Consider the following 25,014-nt stretch of genomic DNA (forward strand, 5'->3'; position numbering starts at 1 on the left):
TCGTCCAAGTGGTGGACATAGTTATGGGAAGTTGCTGGCACTGGTTTTTCTTTTAAGTGAGAAGGTTTTTATAAACTGACGTGCCACTCTCCATTGTATTTCTGAAGTACAACGAACGAAGCATCTGAGGGTCCCATTCTTCAGCCACTCACTAAAGTTCTTTGGCCATTTTGACCATGGTTGCAGACAATTGAGTGTTAGGCCAACCTCCTCCTCTTCTCCAACCCATAGTTCCTCTTGTTCCTCATCCTCTTCTTCATTTGCTAAGTTCGTCTCATCCATGTTAAAAACTTGTTCAGGTTTACATGGACTTGAACATGTCATTCATATATTCCTTGGCTCTAGCTTTATCCGCAGCTTCTTCCATGCAAAGAAGCACTCTTGAGTCCAAAGCATCTTTGAAATTTGTCAAACCAGCCCTTGTTGGCAATGCATGGGGTTGGTCTGGTGGGAGAAGCACTTGATGGTCCTGCTTCTGCTTCATCATCCTCATTTCATCCTCATCATCATAGTGAACATCCATGCTTTACACAAAACTATCATAAAGTTTCTTGGTCTTCATCTGGATGGTGTTGGTATCCAGTGAGATATTTTTCTTCCTGCAGTCACTTATCCACAGGGATAGATTCCATATTCACAATGCCCTTATTGCAAGAAGTGATCACTCTCTTTGCAGTCTTGTTAAAAGTCATCATTGCCATAGATCTAATAATCTCCTTGTCTTTATGTAGTGAACAGTAGATTTGTTAATTTTGTAATGTCAGCCTATAGCTGCATAGCTCTTGCCTTCTTTTAACATGTGGAGAAGTTCCACCTTTGCTTTGATGGTAAGCATCTTCCTCTGGCGCTTGAGCTCACTGCCAGAAGCTTTAAAAGGCACCAAACATTTGGGTGACATCATAGGGCTTGAAATAAATGGAAACTTTTACCAAAATTTCATAACAGTAATTAGACGTTGATGTAAAGTGGACAAAGAGAGATGCTGAACATATGGGCATGGTGCAGGAGAGCAAACAGACCAATGGTATGGTCACTGAGCTAATCAGTACCCAGGATATATTGCTACGGTTGGTCACCTTCCATTCCATCAGCAACAGTATGTGTGTACAATCTCACATTGGCAAACTTGTGCAAGCGGTAGTGGTGTCTGCATTTCCATTGTGTGCAGTACAGATGAGATACATACTGTATTTTGATTTAATATTCTTTTAATGTGTTTGAATTAACATCTTTTATATATATGTTTTTCCCAGGGCTGAGGACCAAACCCAGGGCCTTGTGTGCACTGGGCGGGCACCCTTCCGCTGGGCTAAACCCCCAGCCCCATCTTTTATATTTTTATATTTTAAATTTTTAGGCAAAAATAAAATGATAAATATTAGATAAATACCTATATACTGCAAAATCTTGCAATATAGCAATAAATTTGTGATACAGATTAGATATATTGTTTTAAACCTGCAATACAGTGAAGCTGCAATAAGTGAACCGCAATATAGCGAGGGATGACTGTATACTACTGCAAATGGCATGGCCATGTGGAAGCCAATTACTAAATTGCTTTATACACTGTGATAGGACAAGGTAGAGTGAGGTGCAACAGATTCCATTTCTTTGGTAATACTGCCATCTCACAATTCTGACATGTATAATTGTGTCCAAAATTACATATGGATACATATAGATACTTTCCATCAAGTAAAATCTTATATGGAGGGTTTCCTTTAAAGCAATCTATTTGAATGAAGAGAGGCAGTCTGGGAGCACAAGTGAAGGAAGTGAGCCAAGTATCTTCAAAGTAGCCCAAAGCTCTGAGATACCAAAATGGAGGCACAGTTGGCAAAAGTAAAGAAGTATTGTCACATTTCTGAGATTTCTAGAATGCAATAAATAGCAATATAATTTCTAGAATGCAATAAATAGCAATATAATTCTGATGGACCAACACTTTATACAAAAGCATAGGCAACAATATCTGATTGATACATGTCAGAAATATACTTCAATGTAAATACAGCATAAACTTCAGTCTATAGTACCCTGAGTAAACCATTATTTCACAAGGCTCATGTAAAGAAAAAGGTATTATTAAAAAAAAAATTACCAGGAGCTGGTGGCTCATTCCTGTAATCTAAGCTACTCAGGAGGCTGACATCTGAAGATTGCAGTTCAAAGCCAGCCTGAGCAGGAAAGTCTGTAAGACTCTTATCTCCAGTTAATCATCAGAAAACCATAAATGATACTGTGGCTCAAAATGGTAGAGTGCTAGCCTTGAGCAAAAGAGCATAGGGACAGCACCCAGGCCTCACGCCTGACCAAAGGAAAAAAAAAATCTTATCACCAACTTTCCAAAGTCTAAGAAGTAATCAACCACCAAGCTAAGTTTACTAATCCAAGTAGAAAGCAAATCTCAAACTTAATTTTCCTTTGCAAGCAAATCTTAAATTTACAAAGAAAACAAAAAGGGAGATGTTATTAGCCTACATATAAAACAAACCTGGTGCTAGTGGCTGACACCTATATTCCTAGTTATTAAGAAGGCTTAAGTCTGAGTATTGGCATTTGAAGCCATCCTGGGCAGACATATTTGCAAGACTCTTATATCCAATTAACCAGCAAAAAGCCAGAACTGGCAGTATGCTGCAGGTAGTAAAGCACCAGCTATGAATGGAAAAGCTGAGCAAGAGTATAAGTCCCTGAGTTGAAGTCCCAGTACTGGCACAAAAACAAAATTAAAAACAAACAACAGAAAAATAGGCAAAAGATTTTACCTACAAAAAGCATCAGGAAAAGCAAAATTGATTTCAAAGTTAAAAATCACATAAAGTCAAGAAATTAGCGTGCACGCGCCATCTATCAGCTCTGGAACCTTGGGAAGATTTTGGTCTGAGATTGGCCCCAGGCAAAAATGTAAGACCCTGGTACTAGTAACACTACCTACTACCAAACATAATTCAACTAATAAACTGGTGGTGTATCCAAAAATTTATCTTGTTGGGCACATAGCTCAAATGTCTGTGCATGTATTTGAGTACATATATGCACATATAAAATATATATTGAAGTTGTAATACACAATAAATTTAAAATGTATGTGATCTCCAGAAAAGGATAGGGAACTGTTCTTTTGCTTTTAACTGTCCTGTTATTTCTTCTTACATGAGTAATTTATAACAGAATGTAGAGTAAGCAGTTTTTTACCCTTTTTATTTGTTAAAACAATACTCAAATATTTATCTTACCTAACAATATTGTAAAGACATGATAAAATAATGTACAACAAAACAAGATTTATAGTACTAAATGTCATGAAATATACTCTGTGAATGATATTCACTCTACCAGTCAACCACAAGAGATTTGTTTGCTAAATGAACCTGAAGCAATTCCATATTTACTACTGTTGATTTAAGAAGAGCCATCAAATAATAAATCCTGATGCTAAAAAACCTTCCTATCTTGATAGATACAGATTATATGTAGATGTTGGCTCTCTTTTAACATTGGACACAGAACTGACATTCAACATCAGTCTGAGGTCACTAGTAATAACCTATTTAATTTCCTGAACAGTTCTACATTCAAAAGAATATAAATTATTTATATCATATTCTGCATAACTCTATATAAATGCTTCAATTTAAATTCTCTTATAATACATACTGAAGTAAGAATGAGGAGAGGTAAGTTGTAAAAACATTAATGTATCAGTATGTAAAATGACACAACTCATGTAAACATCCAATAAATTCCACTCCACTGTCTTAAGCCCAGTGCTGCAGAGGTCGATGTGATAGTGGCTTAGATCTGCAAGGAGTCCAATGCAAATATGTACCTAAGCCAAATAGGAAATCATGTTCCTGCATGTTTCACTGAAGAAACAGAAGAATTAAACATCTAAAATGGTAATGTCTTACAGAGAACATATACTCAGTAACAGTTTCTGGTTATTTTCAGAAAAATGACAATGATAAAACAAAGCATGCAATTTGGGTCTCATAGTGCTAGCAACCTAACGTACCTCTTGGTTTTCCTATTTAGAAGCATCTAAACTGAAGCTCCTATGACTAAAAAACATAGGATGAACCATCTTATTTTAAGTGTTTTCTCCTAGAAAGCAAAAGACCGAGGGCACTTCTAGTATTTATAACATTGAGAAAAATTTACCAGTGGTCCATGAAACACACACATGGTGTCTGGCTACTATACTGCTACAACTATAAAAGTAGAAGAGATGGCCCAATTACAAAATGATAAATTAAGCCCTGAATAATGGAAAGCATGTAGAAAATACTGAATGTGTTAGATATTTAGTGAGAAAACTAAAAGGTTAAGAGCTAGAAAAGATATGACAAGGGGGGCTATAGTAGCACATGCCTATAATATCAGGTATGAAGAAGGCTAAGGTAGGAGGATTTGGTCTGAGGCTGACTCCAGGCAAAAATGTGAAACCCTATATGAAAAAACAAAACAAAAACTGAAGCCCAAAGTATGAGACCCTCTATGAAAAAGCTAAAACCAAAAGTTCAAGTGACAGAGACCTTCTAAGTTCAAGCCCCAAAAATGCTCCCCCGCCAAAAAAAAAAAAAAGGATATGAGAACCACATACAAGACACCTGATGGAAAAGCAAAAGCCAGTAGAAAGGGAAAGAAGAAGTGTGCAGAGAGAAGCTGAAAGTAACTAGGTAGAAAAGAAAGGATAAGGGCTAGGGGCATAGCTCATAGTCAAAACAAGACTGAGTTCTGAAACAAGTGGCACATATCCGTAGTCCTTACTACTCAGGAGGTGGAGACAGGAGGACTGAGTTTGAGGCCAGCCCAGATAAAGGTAGTGAAGCTACCCTGTCTCAAAAATAATCCAATACTAGATACTGGGGAGGCTGAGATAGGTATCCAATAAAAAGCTGAGTGCAAATAGCCAAGTTGTGGAAACAGCTCAAATACGCTACAATAGATGAGTAGATATGAAAAATGGGGAACCTATACACAATGGAATTTTACTTAGCCATTAGAAAAAAGTATCATGTCATTTGCAGGGAAATGGATGGACCTAGAACAAATCATATTAAGTGAGGTAAGCCAAGCTCAGAGAAACAAATGACACATTTCCTCTCATATGCAGAAGCTAGATCTAACATATACTTAGACATACTAAATTACATAGGTCTCTAGACATTCACACACAAAGAGACCAAAGGAGGACATGTGTCTATGTGCATATGTCTATGTATGTTTGATTGTACAAAGTTATATTTATCTAAATGAACTCCAGGAAATGAAAACAGGACATTTTTGTTTTCTTTCCTTTTTGTTCCATTTGTTCATTTATCTATCTATGGGAATGTAAGGGGAGGCAAAGAAATGGAGGGACAAAGAGGGAACAAATGCCACAATGGTATTCACTAGACACTAATTTGAAAATGAACTATACAACTTGTGGGTGAGGATGAGAGGGGAAAACTGAAAGAATGAGGGAAGGGGTGACATTGATCAAAAAGAAATGTACTCTTTTCCTGACTTACATAATCCCTCTATATATCACATTCATTTTTTTTTATTGTGAAAATACCGTACAGAGAGGTTACAATTACATGGGCAAGATAATGAGTACATTTCTTATCAAGCATTGTAGCCTCCTCCTCTGTTTCCCCTTCCCATCCCTTCCCTTTCTCCAACCCCCCGCCCCCCAACCCTATCCTCCCCCCCCCCCCCCCCCCCCCCCGCCAAAGTTGTAATGTTCGTTTTTGACATAACAACTTGTGCTTCTCATTGTTGCAACAGGTCCACCTGTATCCTTATTTAAACGACTTGTTTTTCCCCTTCCCCTCCACAAATTATACCGATATCAAATACAGTGAAAGCAGGGGTTATACTGTGGGGGAGGAACATACAAAGCTACAAAGAAATAATCTTATAAATGTGTTAGAAACAATCGCATGAAAGAAAAAACATTTGAATACATATCTTAGGGTTCATTTCCCTAACATCACCTTATCTGACCTTTTCTGCTTGACTAAGACATATACTAGATATTGCAAATTAAATCCTCAAAGAAACAACTGCCCAATAAATAAGTAGGCTAAAGACTTAAAAAGAAACTTCTCTGAAGAAGAAAGAAGGGTGGCCAATAGACACATGAAGAAATGCTCAACCTCCCTAGCCATAAAAGAAATGCAAATCAAAACAACATTAAGATACCACCTCACCCCAGTTAGAATAGCAAAAATCAAGAACTCTAATAACAACAGATGCTGGAGGGGATGTGGACAGAAGGGAACCTTACTTCATTGTTGGTGGGAGTGTAAACTTGTTCAACCACTTTGGAAAGTAGTATGGAGGTTCCTCAAAAGACTCCACATAGAGCTCCCCTATGACCCAGCAATCCCACTTTTGGGCATTTACCCAAATGTTTACAAACAAGACTACACTAAAGCTACCAGCACAACTATGTTTATTGCAGCATTATTTACTATAGCTAAGATATGGAACCAACCCAGATGCCCCTCAGTAGATGAAGGGATCAAGAAAATGTGGTATATATACACAATGGAATTCTATGTCTCCATCAGAAAGAATGACATTGCCCCATTTGTTAGGAAATGGAAAGACTTGGACAAAATTATATTAAATGAAGTAAGCCAAGCCCAAAGAAACATAGGTCCCATGGTTTCCCTTATACATCACATTTATAATAGCAATAAAAAAATTTTAAGAAGTTAAAAAAAAAAAAGCTGAATGCAGTGGGAAGTGGCTGTATGCCTGCCATCCCAGGAATGTGGGATGCATTCATAGGACAATCATGGTCCAAGCAAGCTCAGTCAAAAACCAAGACACCATCTGAAAATACCAAAAGCAGAAATGCCTGGAGAGTGTGGCTCAAGTGGTAGAATACTTGTTTGAAATGAAACAGGCCCAGGTTCAATCCTCAGAACTATAATAAACATACAAATAAAAAGTTCTGAAGAAGTACAGAGGCTAAATAGGCTTAGTTCTGGTATCCTTTCATTATCCTCCTCTATTCTTTGACAAAATTTGATAGTGATTATTCATGAAAAGCAAAAAAATCTAAGTAAAACACAATTTCTTGACATTTCCATCCCAACAGATTAAATTTTTAAAAATTTTATTGTTAAGGTGCTATACAGAGGGGTTAAAGTTACATATGTAAAGTATTAAGTATATTTCATAACATCCCATGACATGATATATATACACATACATATGTATACATATACTAACATACATATATACACACATATCCTAGATGAAACCTAGGATTCAATTTTAACATCCAGATACAGTTTAAGAGTAGGGCAATACAAATACTTGAGTTCTGGCTATGTAAGGTACTGCTTTCTATTTTATTTCAGTGTGTGTGTGTGTGTGTGTGTGTGTGTGTGTGTGTGTGTGTGTGTGCGCACGCGCATGTGTGTGTGTGTGTGTGTGTGTGTGTCCCAGAGCTTGAACTCAGGGCTTGGGCACTGTCATTTCTTTAAAAAAAATGTTTTTTTTCTCAAGGCTAGTGTTCTACACTTAAGCCACAGCTCCACATCTTGCTTTTTGGTGGTTAACTGTAGATAAGACTCTCACAGACTTTCCTGCCTGGGCTAGCTTCATGATCCTCAGGTCTCAGCCTCCTCAGTAGCCAATACTGGTATGAGTCACTGGCACCTGGATTTTTCCTCACTTTAAGAATGTATTTTATTTTTTTCTGAACTTCAAAAGCTTTTACAAGGGGTTTATAATTAACATGTCCATCTAAATGTTCAGTACTTCTTGATCAAGAAGTTTTTTGTTTTTGATCAAGTTTGTTTTTTGGGGTTGTTTTTTTTTTTTTTGGTGCTGGTATTGGGGCCTGAATTACTGGCTTTATTTTCTCACTCATTCCACTGGAACTCTACCCCTTGAGCCACACCTTCACTTGACTTTTTGGTGGTTAAGTAGAGAAAAGATTCTCAGATTTGTCTATCTGGGCTGGCTTTGAACCTCAATCCTCAGATCTCAGTAGCTAGGATTATAGGTGTGACCCACCAGCATCCTTCAAGAAGTAATTTTTTGGGAGGGATTCTATTATACAGAAGGGTTTTCAATGTTGCATCTCCACACATGTTTTCCGATCAATTAAGAAGTAATTTTTATTTTATTTTATTTTTTTTGGGTCCGGTCGTGGGGCCTGAACTCTGGGCCTGGGTGCTGTCCCTTAGCTCTTCAGCTCAAGGCTAGCGCTCTACCACTTGAGCCACAGCGCCACTTCCGGCTTTTTTCTTTTTGCTTATGTGGTGCTGAGGAATCGAACCCAGGGCCTTGAGCATGCAAGGCAAGCGCTCTACCACTGAGCCACCTTCCCAGCCCCAAGAAGTAATTTTTAAAGAAGATACTTCTATTCTTTCCTGCTAAAGCTCTTTTAATCCAATGTTTTCCAAAAATATTGTCACACTTACCTTTGTGCATTAACTGAGGAGAAAGGGGAGAAAAAGCAGAACTAACACATGTATTATCAGCAGAAATCACCTAGAACTATGCTTTCCTCACTCATCTCTTATAGGATGTTACTCTTTATACTAGATACTCTCATTTCAAGTTTATCCAATCCTACAAAATTCATATTTTTGTAAGTTAATAAAAAGTAGTAACCAAATATATGCCATATATCGCCTAGAAATGTAAAAATAAGATTTAGGAACATGTTTATACCCTGTTTTGAAGAGGGTAAGTCAACAGAAGATTTGCCAGAGGAAGTATGTATGAGTATACTATATTTTACTGAAGTATACAATCTTTTTTTTTTTTTTTTGATTGGTTGTAGGGCTTGAACTCTGGGCTTGGGCGCTAGGCCAGCGCTCTACCACTTGAGCTACAGCGCCACTTCCGGTTTTCTGGTGGTTTATTGGAGATAGGAGTCTCACGGTCTTTCCTGCCCAGGCTGGCTTTGAACCATGATCCTCAGATCTCAGCCTCCTGAGTAGCTAGGATTACAGGCGTGAGCCACTGGCGCCCAGCTTGAAGTATACAATTTTTAGTTTTACAGAACATGCTTGGATCTTTTAACAGCAGATATATACCTTATACTTCTATTACTTCTATGAGTCAATTGTTCTTAGCAGTCAGATCTGAAGTAACTTCTAGGAACAAATTCACAAAATTTATATGCTCTAGTCAATCTTAATTATCTGACAGTCAATCACAGATGATTTTCCTTATTTTAATATTAGCTTAATGTGTCTGATTTATCTGCATGTACTATATAAAATACATAACACATAATTTTTTGTGTTCAAAAAAGTCTCTAAAGAAGAAACTATATGAAAAGGAACTTGAAATTATAAAAGGACATATAATTAAGTGGAGAGTTACATTATATACATTAAAAAACCAAAGCAATAAAAAGATATGTAGAATAGTGTAGTAGAAAAGACTTTCACATAATCCAGTGCTGTCAATATGACAACAGATGTTCTTAGAAGTAAATGTTGACAGAATTACAACTCAGTTTCTTTGTCAGACACAAGATAATCTGAGTAAAGGTCACTAAAAGCCTACCATAAAAGCCTTCCAGCTCTTCCTGAAAACATAAACCCTCTTTTATTTTAAAAGTCACTAATAATTACAAAGTGGCAGTCTCCAAAAGGAAATTCAGTGCGAATGTGATACCATGAAAATCAAACTGAATTTGGTTTAACATAAATGACATTAGAAAAGTCTTGACAGGTGATACCCTGGATCTTCAGCTCTTCACTGGAAAAGCACATTAAGAGACAATTAGTGTTCTTAGACCTACCCTACCAATGAGCAATAAGCTTTTTAACATGCTTCCATCAAATAACAGGATGCAAATGAACCTATGACAAATTGTATCAAGAGATGGATTTGAGTTATTAAGCAAACAATTTAAAAAGAGAAAAGTGCTCACTCAACATATTAGCATTGTAGGCTTTAGTTATACTTTTGTCTTTTATCAGAGAGGTCTAGTTTACTAGAAGCCTGGTTGATTCTGTAGATTTACTACTGGAAGGATTATAAAAAACAAGTTAAGAAAGATGCCTGCAAGTGAAGGAAGATAAAAACAAGGTCAGCAGGGGTGGGGTAAGACAGAATAGAGCAAATGGAGGCAGATAAAATAAGTGGACTGACATTTTGTACTTCTCATTGTTGCAACAGGTCCACCTGAATCCTTAAACGACTTGTTTGTCCCTGTCTCCTCCACATGTTATACTGACATCAAATATAGTGAAAGCGGGGGTTACACTGTGGGGAAGGGACATACAAAGCAACAAAGAAATAATCTTATAAATGCGTTAGAAACACATGCATGAAAGAAACAAAAACATTAAAATACATATTTGAGGGTTCGTTTTCCTAACATCACATTATCTGACTTTTTCCGCTTGACTCATACATATACTAGATATTGCAAATAAGGGAAACCATGGGACCTATGTTTCTTTGGGCCTGGCTTACTTCACTTAATATAATTTTTTCCAAGCCTTTCCATTTCCTAACAAATGGGGAAATGTCATTCTTTCTGGCAGCTTTACAATGTCGGTGTGGGGTGGGGGGGGGAGGGGGGGTATGATTGGGTCGGGGGAGGGGGGAGGCTGGGAAGGGAGGTGAAGGGTAAACAAAGGAGGAGGCTGCAATGCTTGGTAAGAAATGTATACATTATCCTGCCCATGTAATTGTAACCCCTCTGTACAGTATGTTCTCAAATAAAATAAAATAAAATTAAAAAAAAAAAAAAAAGAATGATAAGAGAGGACGACGGAGAGAAGCAGTAGCAAACTGGGTGAGAATGCAGCTCTATGTGTGATTCAGCAGCCAATGAAAAAGCTCAGGGATGGAAGACCAGAGCCTAGAAGCCTGTTTTCAACATGGAGTTGTGAACTGTTGAAATCTCCTCCCAACTCTACTATAAAATCTTTTACAAACTAAAAAAAAATAAATAAATAAGTGGACTGTAATGATGTATTACTAGAACAAACAGATTCAGTAAGAAAAGAGATTATAAGACCAAGATTAACTGCAAAGGGACATAAGAGTAGTGAGGCAATGGCTATTATAGACAAATGAAGAATTATGGTAATGCTTTCAGAACCTCAAAGGTGTAAGTAGTTTGCACTCTTCTTCTGAGCAGTACTATAATTTCTTTCAAAATAACGTCAGAGCTGGGTGCTGGTGGCTCATGCTTGTAATCCTAGCTACTCAGGAGGCTGAGGATTGCAGTTCAAAGCCAGCCTAGGCAGGAAAGTCTGTAAGACTCTACCAGAAAACCAGATGTGGCGCTATAGCGCAAAGTGGCAGAGTGCTAATCCTGAGCAAAAAAACTCATGGACAGTGACCAGGCCCTGAGTTCCAACCCTATTACCGACAAAATAAGCAAGCAAACAAATAGATAAGTACATAAATAGATAAAATAAACAACCTCAGGTTATGGTAAGAAAAAAAAACAGGTAAGAAATAAATCCAATATTTAGCTAACACTATAACTATAAACTTAAGCCCCAAACCTGGGGTACTGTCAATAGAAAAAAAAAATTTAAGGATACCTAATTATCTACTGTACTCTGTAATTTTTTTTAAATCAAATTGTAAATTTAATGGTTCTTTCTAAGGTTCTTTCTGGATATTTTCACTAATATACTCACTTAAATATTAAACATTTGAAATGCTTGAGGAACTATTTTAAGCAAGTAGAGAACATGCATAGAACATGTAAAAGAGATAAAAAGTGATGAAGGCCACATAATTCAGAACTTAGGATATAATTAGTCATATTAAAAAAAGAAACTAAGCAGGACTCTGGTGACTTGTGCCTATAATCCTAGCTACTCAGGAGGTTGAGCTCCAAGAATCACAGTTCAAAACCAGACCAGGCAAGAAAGTCCATGAGACTCTTATCTCCAATTATACACAAGAAAACCAGGAAGTAGAGCTGTGGCGTAAATGGTAGAGCACCAGCCTTGAGCAAAGAGCTCAGGGGACAGTGCCCAGGCCTGAGTTCAAGCTCCATGACTGACAAAAAAAAAACAAAAAAACTGCCAGGGCCAGAGATATGGCTCATGGTAGAGTACTTGCCTAGCAAGCATTAAGGCCATGAGTTGAGTATTATTAAGAAAGAGAGAGACAGAGACAAGACAGGGACAGAGATACAGAGAGGAAGGAACTGGTACTGGGCTTGAACTCTGGGTCTTGAGCTCTGCTTTTTTGCTCACAGTGGCCCTTTACCACTTGCGCCACACTTCTACTTCCAATTTTTTGCTGGTTAATTGGAGATAAGAGTCTCAGATTTGTCTGGCTGGCTGGCTTCAAACTCAATCCTTAGCTCTCAGTCTCTTGAGTAGCTAGAATTATAGGCATGAGCCACTAATTCCTGGAGCTTAATGAATGTTTGGGAGAAGTAAATACAAACTATACATATCTGAACAATACTAAGCTACTGTACTATATCATTTTTAAAAATACAGAAAGGATTAGAGGTATACAAAAACAGTACCAAAATAAGTGGCAAAAGAACAGAATTAACAAAGCTTGTAATATTATAAATGACTGTTACATCTTAAATGTTCATACACACCATCTATTTTCAATTTTAAAGCCTTGGTTGAAAGAAAAAGAAATCATAGATCGGAATAGTATTACACAAGTTTGAGTAGAAACATTACATGTTTACAGGAAAGCCTTATAAACAAAGAATACTCTAAAAGATTGCACAGGAAGGGAAATGTCATGTTTAACTCAGATTTATGCAGCCCTGAAGATCTTCAGAGGTACTCAAAAATAACTTCAAAGTTCTTCCAGACAGATTCAATACAAAATTCCTGTTTAACTTCCTTGGAACACAACCACCAAAAGCAAAATACAGGGCTGCAGTCAGGATGTGACTCAACCACTTGCCTAGCATGTATGAGGAAGGCCCTGGGATTCATCTCAAGTTTTGTTAACCAAAAAAAAAAAGCAAAAAACTTGCCGGGCGCTGGTGGCTCACGCCTGTAATCCTAGCTACTCAGGAGGCTGAGATCTGAGGATCGCGGTTCAAAGCCAGTCCGGGCAGGAGAGACCATGAGACTCCTATCTCCAATAAACCACCAGAAAACCAGAAGTGGCGCTGTGGCTCAAGTGGTAGAGCGCTCGCCTTGAGCTGAAGAGCCGAGGGACAGCGCCCAGGCCCAGAGTTCAAGCCCCACGACGGACAAAAAAAAACAAAACAAAAAACAAAAATCAGCCACGTATATATGTTTAGCATACTTATCTACAGAATACAATGACATACCTTATAAAATTTCATTAGGTTCATAATTACCTCTATCAATCTTTTAGGCATTTACTTTAATTGAAAGAGATCTTAGTTTCCATGATGTAACACCTTTGAACAATTAACAGATAGTTTAACAAAATGAATACCAGGAAGCTGAGGTATGTCTTGTTTGAGGGACTAGGGCTTAAGGGGAGGGAGTACGATGAATCCTAATAATGTACACATGTGACAAAAGAACCAGGAAACTTGAGGGGGTGAGTGGGGCTGGGATAGATGGGTGGGGGAGATGATGCACTGAACATATAAATTAACATATTGAATTGAAACCTCTGTACAACTACTTAAATAAAAATTTTATAGAAAGAAGCAAGAAAGGAAAAGAAACAGCTCCTAGGTCTAGCTTCTATTTTTGAAGAGTATAAGCAAAATAAAAATAGTATCTGTGATAGATTTAAGTCCAAACACTAAAAATTTCATTTTCTAAATATTGCTAATTATAAGAATAAGGCAAATAGAGTATTTTGTGAAGAAAACTATACTTGTAGTTTTTACAAATATTTATTCAGAAATTTGAAAATTGAAGGATTGAGGGCAGTATATAGCTCAACAGTAGAGCAATTTCCAATGCTGGATCCCCAGCACCATTAACGAAGAAGAAAGAAGTCAGGTACTTGTGGCTCATGCCTGTAATCCTAGCTACTCAGGAGACTGAGATCTGAGGATTACAGTTTGAAGCCAACCCAGGCAGAAAAATCCCCATAAGACTCTTATCTCCAATTAACCACTCAAACCAGAAGTGGAACAGTGGCTCAAATGGTAGAGCACTAGCCTTGAGCAGAAGCGCTCAGGGACAATGCCAAGCCCTGAGTTCAAGCCCCACAACTACAAACAAACAAAAAAAGAGCCCCAGATGCCAATGATTCATGCCTATAATCCTAGTTACTCGGGAGGTTGAAATCTGAGGACTGAAGCCAGCCAGCCTGGACAAGTAAGTTCATGAGATTGATCTCCAATTAAACAGCAAAAAGGGTCGAAGCATAGTGTAGCTCAAGAGGGTAGGGCCAAGCACAACACACACACACACACACACACACACACACACACAAATAATAATAATATGCAATAGATTTTACAGCCATTAGAAAGAATAAAATCATGTCATTAGCAGGAAAATGGATGGAACTAGAACAAATCATGTAAAATGAGGTAAGCCAAGATCAGAGAGCCAAGCAGCACATGTTCTCCATGATATGCAGAAGTTAGATCTAAAACACAAGATTCTAAATACTCGCATACAGTGAGACCAAAAGAGGACAATATTAGGAGAGAATCACAAAGGTGCAATACCCAAGTGCCTCCTCATACGTATATAAAATAATATACTGAGTAAAATACTGAAACGAACTCCAAAGATATGAAAACAAAGGACTTTTAAAATTTGTTTTTCTCTTTGTGATGACTCTGTATTCTTTACCTTATATACAGTGTATTCACATGCACATCTGTAGGAGGGTTGGGGGAGGACAAAGAATCCAAGAAAAAAGGGAAAAAAAGTGCAACAGTGACAGGCAATACACACTGATGAAAGTGAACTATGCAACTCATGGATGGAGATGAGAGGGAGGGAAATGGGAGAGAATGAAGGAACAGATGACACTGTACGAAAGAAATGTACTTATTACCTGTTGTATGTAAATGTAACCCCGCTGTATATCACCTCTAAAATAGCAATAAGGTAAATTAATAATAATAATAATGTATAAAACTTGAAAAGACATTTCCCTAAAGAAGATGTTTAACATCACTAATTAAGGAATTCAACCCAAAGCAGGCGCTGGTGGCTCACACCTGTAATCCTAGCTACTCAGGAGGCTGAGATCTAAGGATCACAGTTCAAGACAGTCCAGGCAGAAAAATCCATGAGATTCTTATCTCCAATTAACCACCAGAAAACCAGAAGTGGCACTGTGGCTCAAGAGGTAGAGCACTAGCCTTGAGCTGAAGATATGAGGGACAACACCCAGGCCAACTTCAAGCCCCACAAACTGTAATTAGGCACCATTTGATACCCATCAAGGCAAAAACTACTACAAGGAGGGAGACCAGTGTGTTATTGAGGATGTGCTGAAATTGTGGTAGAAGCTTGAAAAGTTACACAGAAGTGCCACATGATTGATTCAGAAGTCTAATCCTAGCTATCTACCCAAATGAATTAAAAGCAGGTAATCAGATATTTGTACACCCATGTTCAATGGCCAAAAGATGGAAATAGCCCAAATGTCCATCAATAAATGGATAAACAAAATATGGCATATACATTCAATGGAACATTATTCAGCCATAAAGAGGAATGAAATCCTGATACATGCTACAATATGATGTACCCTTAAAATACTACACTAAGTAAAATAAACCAGACATAAAAAGACAACTGTATACTTCCATTATCTGAAGTACCTAGAATAAACAAATGCATACAGAAAGAAAATACAATGGAAGTAACAGGAGCAGGACAGAGCCAGAAGTAGAGAGCTACTGTATAATGATGCTGAATTTGTGTTTAGGATAATGAAAAAGTTCTCAAAATGAACACTAGTAATGGTCATAAGACATTATAGATGTATTTAATAGCACTAAACTGTACAATTTAAAATGGTTAACTGATAAACTTTATGTTAAGAGTATGTTATCACAACTTTCTTAAAATACACTTAAGAATGGGCACAGACCTGAGGTCTTCATTTATCTTGGCAGAAGTGTGGTGGAATGAAGCCCACAGCCAAACAGCCAGCTCCCAAATACCAAAGAAATACAAGCAGCTTTGACTTTTCTGGGCATGATACAATGTTGCTCTGAGTTTAGGACAAGAGACTTAAATTCAAAAATTGTTTCCAAGTCCTCCAAGGCCGGGTTTCCTGGCTTTCTCTCAAGCTCCTCATCTGTTCACAAGAATAGAAAGAGCCTGGGCAACAATCTGAAGTAAATCCAACACCAGGGGATGTTGGCAGGCTACTAATCAGAGGCTTGAGGACTTCAACAGTGCTGAAGCCTTGTCTTTACAGAGGCAATGAGTTTGCAAAGATTTAGAAACATAAGAAAACATATTTTTCAAGCTTATTAGGAGGAGTAGAGATGTAGCTCAAGCCCTTCCCTAGCTAGTACAAGGCATGGAGTTAAAAATCCAAGTACTACCGAAAAATAAAAATAAATAAAGCCTATTGGAAACACTTTAAGTTCAGTAATCCTAAATTGGTTTCTTGAAATATTGAAGTTTAAAATGAAATTATTTAAGCACTAACAGCATTTTCTTAACTGTCAAATATTAAATAATTTATTAATTGCTTCCTCCGAGTGGAAGGAAAAAAACTCAAGGAGGGCTGGGGCTCAGTGGTAGAGCACTTGCCTAGCATACCATGAAACCCTGAGTTTGATACCCAGCATTTTATTTTATTTTATTTTTGTTTTTTTTGGGTCTGGTTGTGGGGCCTGAACTCTGGGCCTGAGCGCTGTCCCTCAGCTCTTCAGCTCAAGGCTAGCGCTCAACCACTTGAGCCACAGCGCCACTTCTGGCTTTTTTCTTTTTGCTTATGTGGTGCTGAGGAATCAAACCCAGGGCTTCAGGCATGCAAGGCAAGCGCTCTACCACTGAGCCACCTTCCCAGTCCTGATACCCAGCATTTAAAAAAAAAAAATTAAAAATTAGAGTAAAATAAAGCCAGGTACCGGTGGCTTACATCTGTAATCCTAGCTACTCAGGAGGCTGAGACTTGAGGATCGTGGTTTCAAGCCAGCCTGGGCAGAAAAGTCCCAGTGAGACTCTTATCTCCAAGTAACCACTCAAATTTTGGAGTGGCACTGTGGTTCAAGTGGTAGAGTACTAGCCTTGAACACAAAGAAGCTCCGGAGGGCTGGGAAGGTGACTCAGTGGCATGGTGCTTGCCTTGCATGCATGAGGCCCTGGGTTCAATTCCTCAATACCACACAAACAGAAAAAGCTAGAAGTAGTGACATGGCTCAAGTGGTAGTGTTAACCTGAGGAAAAGAAGCTCAGGGACAGTGTTCAAGCTTTGAGTTCAAGTCCCCAGGACTGGCAAAAATAATAAATAAATAAATAAATAGCACTCTCTCAAGGTATACACAGTTGTAGTGGTAATCCCAGTGCTTAGATGACTAAGGCAGAAGAATCAGGAGTTCAAGACCAACCTGGGCTGAATATTGAGACCCTCATCTCTTCCCCATAATTTTTTTTTTTTTTTGGTCGGTGGTGAGGCTTGAACTCTGGGCTTGGGCACTGTCCCTCAGCTCTTCAGCTCAAGGCGAGTGCTCTACCACTTGAGCCACAGCTCCACTTCCGGTTTTCTAGTGGTTTATTGGAGAAAATAGTCTCACAATCTTTCCTGCCCAGGCTGGCTTTGCACCGAGATCCTCAGATCTCAGCCTCCTCAGTAGCTAGGATTATAGGCAGGAGCCACCAGTGCCCGGCTCCCCATAATTTTTTAATCCTTAAAATTGTATATTAGAAGCTGGAAACTAGTAGCTCATGTCTGTAATCCTAGCTACTCAGGAGGCTGAGATTTGAGAATCGCAATTCAAAGCTGGCCCGGGCAGGAAAGTCCATGAGATTCTTATTTCCAATAAACCATCAGAAAACCGGAAGTGACATTGTGGCTCAAGTGGTAGAGCACTAGTCTTGAGCTAAAGAGCTGAGGAACAGTGCCCAAGCCCAGAGTTCAAGCCCCACAACTGACAAAAATAAATAGAAATTGTATATTAGATAGTCGACATTATTAGACTGTTAATGACTAGGATTTATATTTTATACTAAAACATTTACACAAGAAATAACAAAAATTACTCCCAATTTCCATTTTTCCCCATTCCTTATATCTTTCCAAGTCATCTCAGGGCAACCCATCTACTTTTTTTGTTTTGTTTTTTTCTATTTTTCTCAGGGACTTTCCTGCCCAGGCTAGCTTTGAACCAAACTGTGATCCTCAGATATCAGCCTCCAGAGCAGCTAGGATTATAGGCGTGAGCCACCAGTGCCCAGTTCTGTCTACTTTCAAAACACACTCACTGGGGGCTGGGAAGGTGGCTCAGTTGTAGAGCGCTTGCCTTGCATGCCTGAGGCCTGGGTTTGATTCCTCAGCACCACATAAGCAAAAAGAAAAAAACCGGAAGTGGCGCTGTGGCTCAAGTGGTAGACCGCTAGCCTTGTGCTGAAGAGCTGAGGGACGGCGCCCAGGCCCAGAGTTCAGGCCCCATGACCCGACCCGACCCCCTCCCCCCCCAAAAAAAAACATTCACTATCTTCCCACCTCTCCCTACTTTGACTATACTGTCTCACCTGGTTCATACTATCAACAATCAGCAAGGCCTTCCTATGCCCACTTCTCCCCACCCAGTATTTAGGATTAAATCCAGAGCTTCCTCCATGCTAACTAGACAAGCTCTCTCCCACTTGAGTCATACTCCCTAGCTACAGCAGCCCCCTAAAAGTAGTCTCCTGGAGTCACATTTTCTTCCCCATAATATCAATTGTTCTTGGGTATCTTTAGGCTTATCTAACAAAATCTGGAAGCCTTTACAATAATTTTCCCTTTTTTTCTTTTTTCAAAAGGGAAAAATCGTCATAAATGAGGAACAGAAAAGAAGTCAATATAACCCATGTTTTCAAAAAAGTGAAACATTAACACTAGCTCCATTCAACACTGAATACCTACGTATTTTAACCAACAAAGGATTTTTAATTATTCATTTCTAGCTTTTAGATCCTACCATATAGAAGTTTGGAAACAAGAATTACTTTGTGAGTGTGCGTGTGTGTGCCACACACCAGTCCTGAGGCTTGGACTTGACCTTGGCACAATCACTAAACTTTTTTTTTCAAAAGCTAGTACTTTACTAGATCTCCATTAATCCATTTCTGGCTTTTTGGTAGTTAATTGGAGATAAGAGTCTCACAGATTTTCCTGCCCAAGCTAACTTTGAACCACAATCCTCAGATTTCAGCTTCCTGAATAAACTAGGCTTATAGGCTTGAGCCACTGACACTTAACTGAGAAGGTGACTTTTTAAGGAAAGACCTCAAGAAATTAAAGAAGTTAAGTAGTTATCTGGGGAAGACCAAATAGAGGGAACAGTAAATATACAGATCCTGGGAGGTGGGGGAGAGATAGCTTTTCTGGCCCATTGCCAAGAACTCACACCTGTAATCCTAGCTAGTAATGACACAGGAAATTAGGAGGATTATTATTAAGGATAGCCTGGACAAAAGTTCATGGGACTCCCTACCCCCATGTCAACAAACAGCTGGGTGCAGTCACCTGCACCTGCTATCTCAGCAATGTGGGAGGCTGATATCAGGATCACAGTTCATGTGAGCCCAGGCCACATAAATATGTTCCCTATCTCAAAGAAAAAGCTGGGCATGTTGTCAGATACCTGCTCATTCAGCCACAGAAGAAAGCATAAAGAAGATTAATGCTTTACCACTTTGAACCATATCTCCATTAAGCCATTTCTGGCTTTTGGGCAGTTAATTGGAGATAAGAATCTCACAGACTTTCCTGCCCAAGCTGGCTTTGAAAGAAGCCTAGTGCCAGTGGCTCGTGCCTATAATCATATCTCAGAACTCTTATCTCCACTTAACCACCAGAAAACCAAAAGTGGCACTGTGGCTCAAGTGGTAGAGTGCGAGCCTAGAGCTGAAGAGCTGAGGGACAGTGCCCAGGCCCAGAGTTCAAGTTCCATGACCAACCAAAAAAAAAAAAGAAAGAAAAAGAATAAAAGAGTCTTATGGACTTTCCTGACCAGGCTGTTTTTGAACCTCAATCCACAGATCTCTACCTTCTGAGTAGCTAGGATTATAGACATGAGCCACCAGTGCCCAGGAAGAATATCATTTAAACAAAATGATCGCTTTAAACTTACACTTCCCTTTCATTATTATCTATTTTCTATTACATAATAATTTTTTCCAATTACTAATGTTAATCAAACAGGTTTTTAAAGCATGTTTTCTTAGTGAAATATTTTTTCTGTACAAAATATGTCATGTAAATATCTAATTCAAGGTTAGTTAGAATTTATGTAAGTTCTACATTTTAATTTTACAAGTTATAAAAGCACTGAAAATTATGATAGCTTTCTGTAATTTTTTTGGGGGGGGGTTCCGGTTGTGGGGCCTGAACTCTGGGCCTGGGCCACAGCGTCACTTCCGGCTTTTTTCTTTTTGTTTATGTGGTGCTGAGGAATCGAACCCAGGGCCTCAGGCATGCAAGGCAAGCACTCTACCACTGAACCACCTTCCCAGCCCCTATGATAGCTTTTTGGAGAAACAGAAATTTAAACGTTTTACTCTTACACTTTTCTGTACAGTTTAAACTGTAGGCATTGTTTTCTATAAAATCATACCTTGGAACTCTAAATTTAGAACCATACTTTAGAACACTTCTTTTAGAATACTTTTTTCCCCAGACAGGAAGAGAAGTTTATAATAACGAACTGCTAGCCCCCACTGTGCATGGTGCAGCAGCATGGCCAAAAGGTGTGGGCTTAGGTCAGATCTGGGTTTAAGTAGGGAAAGGGCAGGGAGAAGTTGAGGGAAGGTGTGGCCACACCAGATAATGTGACTTCCAGGTGTGCCAGTTACCTAGGTGACATAGGTACTGGGAGGAGACTTAGCCAAGAAGGGAGGAGCCTACCTCGCCATCCCTTGGAGGACCTTACAGTATGTAAGTATACCTAATCCCATGCAATGTACAAAACAGCTTGGGACAGTAACACAAGTCACTAATGTAGAGGAAGCAGAGGCTCATTTTTTTTTCTTTTTTGCCGGTCCTGGAGCTTGAACTCAGGGCCTGGGCACTGTCCTTGAGCCTCTCTATGCTCAAGGCTAGCATTCTTCCACTTGAGCCACAGCACCATTTCTGGCTTTTTCTGTTTATGTGGTGCTGAGGAATCGAACCCAGGGCTTCATGCATGTGAGTCAAGCATTCTAACACTAAGCCAAATTCCCAGCGCCCAAGAAGAGGCTTATTAAAAGTACTTTTTTTCAGAATTTTCTTGAAACTCTCATTATTAAAAGTTTGGTTAGGGTATTTAAGATGTACAAGAGAATACAGTATCAAATCACATTTAATAAGCTTGATTTCTCCCATTCTAAAAATAATCACATTATATTTAAATAGGCAGGCACTAGTCATGAGGAGAAATATACCCAACATTTGTAATGAATACTTTCATTGAATACTTATTTGATAAATAAAACTTTCTTCCTATCAACATTACAATACAAAGTCTTCCATTTTACAAAGTATGAAACAAGCACAAAGATCAGTACTTATTGGTTGGTTCATAGCCAAAGCTGCTGCTTATAACCTGATTCAATAATATTCACCTAATGTTGGAATTAACTAGGGTCATGCTTCCTAAGTTTCCTGAGATAATTCTTTTAATTACAATTTACAGGGCACAATTGTTTACAAATTGATAAACTTCAAAGTTCATAAGAAAGATTTAAGCAAGAAGTTTGCTACTTTGGCATGAGAGTAGGGGGAGATGGGAGGGCAGGGATGGGAAGGGGAAACAAAGGAGGAGGCAACAATGCTTGATAAGAAATGTACTCATTATCTTGCCCATGTAATTGTAACCCCTCTGTACAGTATTTTCACAATAAAAAAAGCAAAAAAAAAAAAAAAAAGAAGTTTGCTATAAATGGGAGGATTTTAAACTGCAAATCTACATGCGATTTAAAGTGAGAAACATGTTAAAGTATACTTAACGTATAATCGTATTCGATTTTGATGTTTATTCTATAAGCTGTTGAATGTGAATACTCCTAAACCTTCTCTTTTTGTTTATGCTTCTGACTGAGAATGGAGGAAGGGACCCAAGCTTGAATGTGACTGAAACATTCTCCACATGGTTTTGTGTGAACATTTGCAGAATGTCAGGGCTTTTGTTGTTGTTGTTGTTGGTCCTGGGGCTTGAACTCAGGACCTGGGCACTGTCCCTGAGCTTTTTTTGTTCAAAGCTAACGCTCTACCACTTTAGCCCCAGCTTCACTGGGCTTTTTTTTTTTTTTAAGTACAAAGATAAAAAGTCTCTGATATGAAATAAAAATCGCTTTGCGGATCTACTAGCCACAGCTTGAATATTTCCATAAACCTTTGATGGAGGATTTCCCAGGATGAGATTGCAAATGCCAGTTCTTGCTATTTTGATGTTTTGGAAAAATCCAAGGATGTGAACTTTCACATCAGCCAAAACTACCCGTGTCCGTGTCACGTTCTCTATGGTGAATTTGGTTTTTCCTCCTTTGCCAGCGGTTCTTCCTATTGCCCTTGACAAATGGTCTCCTTTGAGGGGCTTAACATCTGTAATTTCAAAAGTCTCTAGAAAGAGATCATCCAGCCTGATGAGGGCAAGTGCATCCTCCACTTGAAACCCAAGAATAAAAGGCCTTCACAAAATCAGCTGCTTTTATCAGAGCACTAACATCCTTGGTTTCCTTACAAGTTCTGATTTCTACATTTCTTGATTTCAAGTTAAAGCGTATCTGAAGTCCCAAATGTTCTACAACAGGAGTAAATATCTTCATCCAGTTTTCTTTTAAGAGTGTATATCTATTAGCTGGGACTGAAAATTTCCGTGTTTCTTCTTTCCCACTCAGGAATCCATCCCCAGCGAGGGGAGGAAAGACAAGCCTCTTGGCCTGCCGGCCCTCTTCTGTGTCCATGTGCCCAGTGCTTCTGTCTTTACCCGCGGAGGACAGCTGATCAGCCTGTCGCTTCTTCGCCCGCCGGCCACCATTGTGGCACTCTGTGTCTCCATCTCTGCCATCTCCACAACCAGCAAACACCAGAATAGGAACATGTGAGCGGCCGCTCTGCGCAAGCCTAGAATACTTCTTTGAGCTACTGTTGGCCCATTCTAAAGTTTAAATAAATCCCATGTTGTAAACAATGTAAAATAAAAAAATGGAAAATTGGAATAAAAACAGAAATTCCCTTGTCTATTTTTCAAATGTATTCTAAGATAATTTAAATTATCTTCAAGCTGTCAAACTGCATCAATCACTACTAACAATGTCTACTAGACTATTCTTACTAATTTCTTGGAAGGTTTTTCCTTTTAAACACCATTAAAAATTAAAAATTAGGCCAGGCAATTGTGATTCATAAATGTAATACCAGCTTCTTGGAAGGCAGTGGTGGAGAGGATCATGGTTTAATGCCAGCCCAAACAAAGAGAGAAAGTAAGAACCCCATCTCAATCAAAAAGATGGGCATGGTAACACATACATGGAAAGCTATAGGAAGAAGGATTGAAGCATGAGGCCAGCACCAGGCAAAAGTAAGAGACCTTACCCAAAAAACAGCTAAAGGAAAAGAAAAATCAAAAAAAAGGCTAAGGATAGGGCTCAAGTTGTGGAATGCTTACACAGCAAAAATTAATCCTGAGTTTAAACCCTAACACAAAAATAGCAACTAAATAAGGTAATAAAGGAAAGAACTTTATATACAAAAAAAGTTGAGTTAAATGGTTCAGCAAAGACTGAACTTTCTATTTCCTCACAAAATTCCTTATGGAATTAAAAGAACAAGATACACTCACACTCACACACACTCCTATATAATCTTATTTTATAAAGTATCTTTATAAAATACAAAAGTATGGAACTAAAACAAAGTAACTACAAAGAAATTCTACTACGATACACTCCTAGAAGTCAGAGTTTAAAAAAAGAAAACATACTTCTGATAATCTCTACTCATTTTCCAGGAAAGCAAAACATAACAATGCTGTTAAGCAAGCAAAAATAACATTTTCCTAAAGAAACAGGCTCAATTCCAATAGTCATCAAGGCTTTCAATATGGCAGGATTTCTGTCGCACACCTAACAGCACATGATGTTTACCCTCTGGATATAAAATACTCACCCAAGCTTTCTGTATACTTTTACAATTGAATAGTGTTTTATTCTTGTAAGATTTTTATTTCACCTGAAGAAAAACATGCATGCACTACAAAATAATTGGACCAATAGTGCATGCTCATTTTCTCTAGCTCTGCAGGTTTCCATAACCATTCACTGCCTTAGTTTCTTCTCTATGACTTGGCTTTCTATCTCAAAGGTGCTTTGCTGGGTTTGGGATTTTTTTTTTTTTTTTTTTTTTGTCTATCATGGGGCTTGAACTCAGGGTCTGGGCACTATTCCTGAGCTCTTTTGCTCAAGGCTAGGACTCTACCACTTTGAGCCACAGCACAAATTTCCAGTTTTCTGGTGGTTAATTGGAAATAAGAGTCTCATGGAGCTAGGCACCAGTGGCTCATGCCTGTAATCCTAACTACTCAGGAGGCTAAGATCTGAGGATCATAATTTGGTTCAAAGCCAGCCTAGGCAGGAAAGTCCCCATGAGACTCTTATCTCCAATAAACTACTCAAAATAGCTGGAACTGCCACTGTGACTCCAAGTGGTAGAGTGCTAGCCTTGAGCAAAAGAGCTCAGGGACAGCATCCAGGCCCCTAGTTCAAGCTTCATAACTGAACAACAACAACAACAAAAATCATGGACTTTGCAGCACAGGCTGGCTTTGAACTGTGATTCTCAGATCTCAGCCTCCTGAGTAACTAGGATTACAAGTGTGAGCCACCAGTACCAGACTCCAAGGTGATTTTTTTTTTTTTTGCTGGTCATGGGGCCTGTACTTTGGGCCTGGGCGCTGTCCCTCAGCTCTTCAGCTCAAGGCTAGCA

At 38.7% G+C, this 25,014-nt stretch overlaps 2 protein-coding genes across 2 annotated transcripts in view; both read right to left on the bottom strand.

The window, feature by feature from the left end:
- Positions 1 to 25,014, bottom strand: part of Commd1 (copper metabolism domain containing 1) — a 118,509-nt gene that overhangs the window by 51,561 nt on the left and 41,934 nt on the right. The gene's annotated exons all lie outside the window — the stretch shown is intronic.
- On the bottom strand, positions 761 to 23,482 carry LOC122117453 (RNA-binding protein PNO1-like). The gene is given in 4 exon segments (XM_042691196.1): positions 761 to 905; positions 22,347 to 22,714; positions 22,716 to 23,188; positions 23,449 to 23,482. Coding segments are annotated over 4 exon segments (1,020 nt in total).

Source organism: Dipodomys spectabilis, unplaced genomic scaffold, assembly GCF_019054845.1.
Source record: "Dipodomys spectabilis isolate Male_0828 unplaced genomic scaffold, ASM1905484v1 ptg000141l, whole genome shotgun sequence".
NCBI lineage: Eukaryota > Metazoa > Chordata > Mammalia > Rodentia > Heteromyidae > Dipodomys > Dipodomys spectabilis.